Source organism: Nestor notabilis, unplaced genomic scaffold (genome assembly GCF_000696875.1).
Source record: "Nestor notabilis isolate BGI_N333 unplaced genomic scaffold, ASM69687v1 Scaffold34948, whole genome shotgun sequence".
Taxonomy (NCBI): domain Eukaryota; kingdom Metazoa; phylum Chordata; class Aves; order Psittaciformes; family Psittacidae; genus Nestor; species Nestor notabilis.
Window position 1 is genome coordinate 1 of NW_009940245.1, and position 8,366 is coordinate 8,366.

Consider the following 8,366-nt stretch of genomic DNA (forward strand, 5'->3'; position numbering starts at 1 on the left):
GGCTTCGTACGCGCAGGACCCGGTGTCTTGTTCGCGATGGGTCTTTCTTAAAGCCTGTCAAGGCTGAGAGCCTCGCACGGGCTCCGCGGCTGTTTCGCGCAGGTTGTAATTGTTAACTCCGTAAGAACCGGCCCCGCGGGGTGTAACCTGGGGGCATGTGAGAAGCGGCCGCTGCCGTTTGGCCCCGGGGAGGGCAGAATGCGCAGGCCCGCAGCAGCATTTGCGAATCGATTTGTGGCACTATTTGTCTGTTTACACATTCGGTAAAGGCACTTTGTGTTGCGGAGCTGTGGAAAGATACAATGTTGGACCTTAACCTTGGAGGGTGCATACAAAGTAATAATGATCTCAGCAGTAAACCAATACATAATTGTAACAATATATGTTCTATCTAGGTCCTGTATCTCCTAAAAAACGAATCATAGGGAAGAAACTAAATGGACCAAGTTTTGGGTAACTTTTATTCCCTTTGTCTTCAGAGCACACTGGAACTTTCCTTTGCTACATGAAACACAGTCATGACAGACCAAGAGTATATTCTTTGCACCTGGAAGAAGCGTTTATGGCCAGCAAAGGTAAAGCAGATGTATAAATGAGGAAGGGTTGGTGGATATAACTTAGAAATGGTTGGAACAGAGTAGCTAGTAAGAGTTTTAAGTAAAAAGAGAATCACAGAATGGTTTGGGTTGGAAAGGACCTTAAAATCATCTAATTCCAACCCCCTGTGCTGCATTGGCTACTAAGAAGGAGAAAAATGATTGCTACAGCTGAACCCAGGACACTTGGCCAAGGATTTTAAATGCAGGCTTTTCTCTTTAATGTAGGTTTTGCGTAAAACTGGAGCTACGAAGGCAGTTTCTTTGGAAGTTGAAATACTTGGTTTGAAAGAACAGTTAAGTATTGGTTTAACTGTTATATGTTTGTATGCTGCATTAAAAGGAAGTAATTCCTCTATCTAAAGATACCTGTGAAGAGAGATTGTTGATTTACGGAGGGATTAGATGGCTAACCCCAAGCCCACTGCCTTTGGAGAGCTATCCATAGTGTCTTGTGGAACATCAGTGAACAGCATGCTGCCTGTTAGCTCAGATGTGCTTCACATATTTGTCCTTTTTCCTTTACTTCTAACAAGTGTCTTTTTTTGGTGGAGGAAGATATTGCAAGTTTATTGCCAGGTGAAAGTAGTGTCGTGCTTTTAGTAGTGTTTAGTGCTGTGACTTTTTTGGTCAGCTTTGTTGTGTTTTTAGGATCAGTGTGAGCTGTGCACATGCTGAACCACTGAAGGAAGAGCATATAGTGAACATTGCCTCTAACTTAGGTGAGGAAATGTCCCAATATTTGTTGCCTTGTATATACTCTGAATGTAAACATACACAGTAGTTCTATATTACACTTATGTATTTACTGAGTGGGTTTGGGTTTTATTTTTCTTTTTTTTTTTTTCCCCCTTTCCATTCCATCTTTAAAGTTTGAAAACAGACAGAATCACAGCTACTTTTGCTCTTCCCTTGTGTAGCATGTTGGGAAGAACACTGAAGAAACTTGTGTGTACTTCCCCCTAAAGTAAGGCACTGGAGGCTTGCCTCTTGTGTCTTACATACTTTGCTGTAAGACTCACAGATGATTTGAGTGTTAAGTTGCATCTTAAACAACAAAAAAAGACTATAAATGAAACTTCTTGGCTCTTAGATTTGAATAAAGGTTATAGCATGTTGTTCTTCATCAGATCAAAGGAATAGTTTGGATGAGGCTGTGGAAGAACTGCAGTATCGCCGGTCTCTTAGAATTGCTCTGGATATTTTGAATCCAAATGGCTCACCCAAACAAATAACACCTTCAGAAAACGGGAAGAGTACTCTGTTCTTCCAGGAGAACCATCCAGGATCTCTCTCACAGACCCCTTTACGTAGCTGTCGAGTACTCTTTAAAGAAAAGTTGGACCCTCAGGCGTCCAAGAGGAAAAGAGAAGAAAAAAAGAACCCCAGCCTAAAGACTGATACAGAAAAAACAAACTGGAAAGGTTCTTTTGTTTTGGAGGAGAGTGCTGAAGCACATGGAAGTGAAACAAACCTTTCCAGATGTGATACTGAGGACTTGTGTAACACACTGAACTCGGAGAGTCAAAACTGCAAAGTACCAGAATCAGAATCACTACCAAGACTGAAACCCATTGAGTCCAGATTGCTGACAAAGTCCAGAGCAGGAAATAAAGTCTCCCCTAAACCAAAGGAGGAAAAAAGTAAGCAAGGAAGAAAACAACCAAGCGGTGCAGGATCTCCTGTGTCATATGGGAGTGATTCCCCCAAGGATCAGGTACAGCCCTTTGCTGAGGAGGGGTCTGCTCAGTCCATCCCCTGCACATCTGGCACAGTGGTACCTGTCAGAAGCGCCAAGACCAGAAGTCAGCTTAGAAGGACATTACTGGATTCCTCTTGTAAAAGTGCCTTGGATGACTTGGAAGAAAGCATCAGCAGTGAAAGTCTGGCGAAGCACTTAGATGGAAGGAAAAAGCCAGCGAGTTTGAAACAGGTTAATGGAGACCGAAAGACCAGCACCACTGCATCCTCCTACAGGAAAAGGAAATGCAGGAATTGCACTGAATCTTCATCTGGGCCTTCTGATCATGGGATGCTTTCTGATAGCATCCCCTTGCAGTGTGAGGAGGAGGAAAGTAAGAATACTGCAGATGTGGTCATGAATAAAGTCAAGTCGTTTCAGCTGCCTGACTTTGAGGAGGATGAAGGTGGGTATGTCCCTTGTGGAAGGGTTCATCCTGCTTGATTGTGGATCACTGTGACTCATCTTGGACTGTTGCATTACTTTTGTGAATGCAGTTCTTGAATTCCTGGTTTTGGTTCCTTTTGGCTTAACTTTTGGAGAAGCAGAGGTAGCACAATTGCTTTATCACTAGCTAAATGCTGGTGTGGCACTGAGGGCTGTGTGGAGCTGTTTAGGGTTTGGCACTGGACACCTGTATTTAGCAGTAATTCTCACCCTTCACTAGAGGACTTGCTGATTTTGTGCTTAGTTTTTTCTTTGCTGCTCTCCATTTAGAGATAAAATGATGCTACATAAAGGAATAGGCCTCTTGTTCATTCCCCTTTTTCATCTTTTATTCAGATTATTAGGCCTTTACCTAGGCAGAGGATTGAGAATGGGAGTGGTGGGACAGGCCCTGGTGTGAGTGACTCTTGTGGCTGCAGGGGCACTTACAGGGTTGTGTTTCACCTGGGCTGAAGCTGATGATACTTTTTATCTCTGTTCCATGCTTCTGACCTCTGGTGTTTGCTGCTCTTGGCAGAACTGGAATCGTCTGACCTGTCTTCAAAGATACTTTCCTCAGAGAGTCTCTCTTGCCTCTCACCTCTCGTAGATGAAGAGGAGGAGGATGAAGAACTTCCTAGTATTTTATCACATCAAGGTGAGATGTCAGAGTGCCTCTGTGAGACTTTTTCACCTGCGATAGGTGTGCTCTTTTAGCTTCTAGTTTGCTGATGAGCTATGGTGATGAAACCTAACCTTCCCAGAAATTCACTCCAGCTTTGTTCAAGCTTGGAATAAAATGCATTTATTTGATGCCCCAGGGAAGCTTTTTGAAACAGAATGAAATGCAAATTGTTGTGCAAACTGGGCAAGGCTGTGAAAGGAGTGAAGTCTCCTAGTTCCTGTATTCCGAACTTCTTGGGCTGCATTTTTGGGGGTCATGGGGTTGAAAACTCTAAAAGCATTGAAGCCAAACTCCTTAAAGGAGGCTGATGAGAGAGGACAAGCTAACTGTCTTCTCATGTTCTGAAGTAAACTTACTTTATTTTTCATCATAGAACCACAATCAATTGAAGAAGGGATTTTGGTCTGGTGCAGATTGCGAAGGTACCCGTATTGGCCAGCAGTGGTAAGAACAGCTCACTGCCTTCTTAGAGGGATATTGCAGAGGTCCTGATGTGGAGCTTGAGTTCTTGAGTGTCTTTTGCCCTTCTTGACTTGTGTAGAGCTGGAAATGTTAAAGATCTTCCAGCGGAATTGTTCCAAAGCGAAGAGAAGTAAATTTATGTCTGACAAAAGCATGTAAAAAATAAATGTGGTTGATTCACTTCTGGGTGTGTAAGAGCAGAGCAGTATTACTGAGCCTTTGAATCTTGTGTCATGAGGTAGGGTGGTCATACCCAGTTAAGGAAAGAAAGAGGATGGGTCCTTGTGCACTAACAAAAATGCCTCACTGGGGTAACTTGCTATTCTTGCCACTTTAAAACTTACTTTTTCAAATTTGTTTCACTTCCTTTAAGTATGGGGTGAAGTGTAGAATCTAGGTGGAAGATGTTCCTGCTTTGGAGGGGTATTAGGGTTTTAGGATGCTAATGAGACTTCATCCTTTCAACAGGTAAAAACTGTGAAGCGGAAACACAAAAAGGCCTGTGTGCTGTTAATAGACGGGAGTACAAATGACAAGAAAAAAGGGTAAGTGGTGTGGATTCTGAGCACATTCCGAACTTCCAGTTTCTTTTAGTGCCCTGTACTCTTTTCCTGGCACAGGGCAATTGCTCTGTTAATTAAAATGAAGGTTGATCTTGGAGGGAGGGACCAAGTAAGGTGAGGATTTGCAGGTGTGGACTATGTCCTTTGCAGGCTGCTGGTTGAGATAAGCTGGCATCATGTGAGCAGCTGATGCTCATGTGAGGAATAAAAGAAGGGCTGAGGACCCAGATAGTGATTTTTACTTGTGGTTCCCAAACTTCCTGGAGACACCAGCCTGCCTTTAGTTTTGTCTTAAAACCAGGTACCTCTCAGTTGTTAAAGATTCCATAGTTTTAGCTTATTACCAAAACCCAAACTAACAAGTCCTGCATTTCTGAATTCCTTGTGAGATCTACTTTTCAGGGAGGTGTAGAATTGCAGTAAATATAGAGGTGCAACTGAACTGCCCCTTCTCCCTAACTGCATTTCTTTGTGTCATCCAGTTTCTCAGTATCTCTTAGGAGTCTGAAGCACTTTGATTGTGAAGAAAAGCAGGACCTCATAGTAAGTGTTACCAGTAACATGGAACTGCAAGTCTGTGCTTGTGTTGGAACATATAAAGTGGTATCACAGTGTGTAACTGACCCTGTGCGGGGAGTGTGGTGCAGCTGGCTGATCTGTGGCTGTTCATGCTTGTGTCTTCTCTTCCGCTGTATTCAGTGATGTAATTAAATGCAATTCATGCTCCACAAGATGGAGAATAACACAGGAAGGGGGTCCCCTGACACCCTTTTCCATCTCAGTGGGGCTGCTGTGCAGAATACCTGTGGAAGGCAGGCAGTTGCTTGGGACTCTTTTCACTTGTGGTTTTTCCACGTACCACAAAGCCACTCGCGCTGGGTGACAAAGCACTGGCAGAAGTTGAATTTCAGGAGAATGCAGAAACTGCAAGTAAACTTTGATTCATTATCATTAGCCAATTCTGTTACCTGGTTAGTGTCCTAGACTAAGAGCTTCAATAGGCTACTCCTTTTAGGACTGTAAAGAGCTCTTGTTTGACAGGAACGAGCCAAAGAAGATTATCGCCAGGAAATTGAGTGGTGTATTCGACTGATTTCTGACTATCGGATTAGAGTAGGTAAGGAGATGTCATTCATTCTGATACACGTCAGAAAAAAGATAACACCAAAACTGTCAGCTTCGTTTCACAGGCTTAATTGAACTGATAAATAACTCTGTTTTGGGATTTTCAGGTTGTCATTCTTTTACGGGATCCTTCTTGGAATATTTTGCTGATGATATCAGTAAGTGAACCCGTTATCTGTTACATTCTTCTCTCAGGAGGCAAGTTTAGCTCTAGTGTTTACACACGTTTTGAGTGAGGCTTTAGACCCAGTGGGGAAGTACTGGTAGAATTCTCACTCACCATTATTGCACTCTAATGGTTTTCCGAACCACAACAGAAGTTAAATATTGATTAAGACAACTGGGGAAACCACTCACTTCACCTTGTAGAGAGTTAATTTTAGAGCTCCAGTCAGAGCTTCAACTCCCTAATTTTTCTTAAGGCAAAATCTTAATTTTTTTTTTGGTGGTGGTTTTTTTACCCTCTTTGCTAAGGGAGGAAAACCAAATCTTATCAAGAAAGTCTCTTATCTTAAGTTTGTGTATGTAAGTATGTATGCAGGGAAGCCTCTTGCTTTGTGTATTTAAGTATGAATGATTATGGCTTTCCTTTCAGGCTACCCAGTTAGAAAGAAAAGTTATCAAGGTTCAGTCCAAATGACCTTTCCAAATGCGGCAGGGGAAGACGCTGAAGAGTCTTCATCAGAAACATCACTTCAGAAGCCATCCAGGAAACTTCTTCCTGACAGGACAAGAGCTGCTAGAGATAAGGCAAATAAAAAGATAGTGGAGTTTATAGTGAAGACTAAGGGGGCTGAAGAGCATCTTTTGGCTATTTTGAAAAGCAGAAAACAGTCCCGGTGGCTGAAGGGATTCCTGAATTCAAGACAGTACGTGACCTGTGTTGAAACATACTTGGAGGATGAAGAACAATTGGACCTCGTAGTGAACTACTTGAAGGAAGTATATCATGAAATAGAGGCTAAACATCTGCATCACATCAGTGGAGATGGAATAAAATTTATTTCAGATGTCCTTTTGCCTGAAGTAAGTAAACAAGAAACATTGAGAAACTACACGTTAAAGTAAGGAAATGACATTAAGTGTTTTGTGATTTGAGTTCAGTGGCTTGCAGAGTGTTACCTGGGAGCTGAGTGGTGGTTGAGCTGAGCAGGTATGTTCACACCTGCACGGTCTGTGCAGCTCGAGGGGCGTGAAACTAGTTTCTCTCTATATCTTGGGCAAAGACTATTCAGTTCCATGCAGTCCAAAGTTATGTTTATGGGCTGTTAAGCTGTCAGCACAAAATGGAGAAGCTTTAGGTAGCGTGGTGTTTTTTAAAGGCAGAATGATTGCTTTCAAGTCTATTTGATTCCTTCTGAAACTCTTCAGATCTTTGGATTTGGGGTGGTTTTTATTAATTTGGCAAGTTATCGCTGTGGTTTCTTGGGTTCTTTGTGCTGGGAGGTGGTGGGTTGGTTTTTACAGGTATACTTTTAGATATTTAATGTCCTTCCTAGGAATTTTCCCAGCACAACATTAGTAACCTCTGTAGAAACAAAATTACTGTGAAGAGTATCATAATCTGGTTTTAAAATACTCTTCTGGGAATGATAAAGGACGAGTTTGTATTATTTAAGAACTTCAGGTTTTATCCACATTTCCTAAGTGATTGATTTTTAGAATAAGGTCCCTCATTGACTGAGACAGTTCATTCGTACTCATGAAATAAAACCTAAGCTACAAACAGTGATTTGGAACCAATTACTTTTCTAGGCCATAATTTATGCAATTTCTGCTGTGGATGATATAGATTACAAGAAGGCAGAAGAGAAGTACATCAAAGGACCATCTGTGAGCAAAAGGTAGCTTTTATTTTTAGTATGCTCTGAATTTTTCTTACTACTTTACTGTTTATATGGAAAAGAGTGTAAGAGCAGGAGAGTTCAGGATCCTCCCTCCTGTATTCTTATTGTCTTAAGTAACAAAATGATTATACATGGGAAATGTTCTTGCTGTGTCGCAGTAACACACTGCAAACAGTTTCATATGTTGAGGTTATTTTTACTACAGAGCTTTGTATTTCTTCTCAGGGAGAGAGAAATATTTGATGAAGAAATTATAGAAAGAAAGAAGTGGAAGACCAAACTAGCACTTGCAGACGGTGTCTGAACAGCAGCACAACCTTTCCTCAGTTCCCCGGGCACTGAGTGTGTAATGAAGTGCTTATTTGTATAAATAATGTGTAATTATTTCTTTTCAAAAGCTATTTGTGTATCTCTGAAAGAGGTAGCCATTGCACTGCTCTCAAGTGCAGTCCTGTGTTCAGTCCTTGCTCCTCATTCTGCGCCCTGGAGCTGCTCTTGCCGTGTTGAACAGCCTGTGAAAGACAATGCAACGGGCGTTGGGAGCGCTGCGGGTGTGTGGCTGCCTCGATCCTCATGCGTTCGGCATCCTTAACGTGGAACTGCAGGTGTTTTGCAGAGCTTCTTGATAGAATGCTGAGTTTTGTAGGAATTATTTTGGCCAAATAGCTGACAACGGGAGGACTGTTGTCTTTGACTAACACAGACTGGTGGAGGATGTAGCCATGTATTGCTGGATGACTTTACCACTACTGAATGTCTGCGGGTTTTCTGTCTGAACACATTCCCAGTGGGTTGACTGTTCCTGCTTTACATGTCTCGAAGCATGAGGAAATAAACTTGGTAGCAAGTGTTTCAAGCAGAATAAGAAAGGCTTTGTTTTTATTGATGGGATGCCTGTAAAATCCAGTGGGAAAAGAACCC

The 8,366-nt window shown here is 42.1% G+C and overlaps 1 protein-coding gene across 1 annotated transcript; it reads left to right on the forward strand.

The window, feature by feature from the left end:
* Positions 1-518: 518 nt before the first annotated feature.
* On the forward strand, positions 519-7,749 carry LOC104399308 (PWWP domain-containing protein MUM1). Its single transcript, XM_010020242.1, has 13 exons — positions 519-575; positions 825-892; positions 1,248-1,318; positions 1,727-2,743; positions 3,302-3,421; positions 3,822-3,892; positions 4,379-4,455; positions 4,956-5,016; positions 5,515-5,590; positions 5,706-5,756; positions 6,194-6,624; positions 7,354-7,442; positions 7,671-7,749. Exons 1-13 carry the CDS (start codon positions 519-521, stop codon positions 7,747-7,749), a joined length of 2,268 nt encoding a protein of 755 aa, XP_010018544.1.
* The last annotated feature ends 617 nt before the right edge of the window (positions 7,750-8,366 follow it).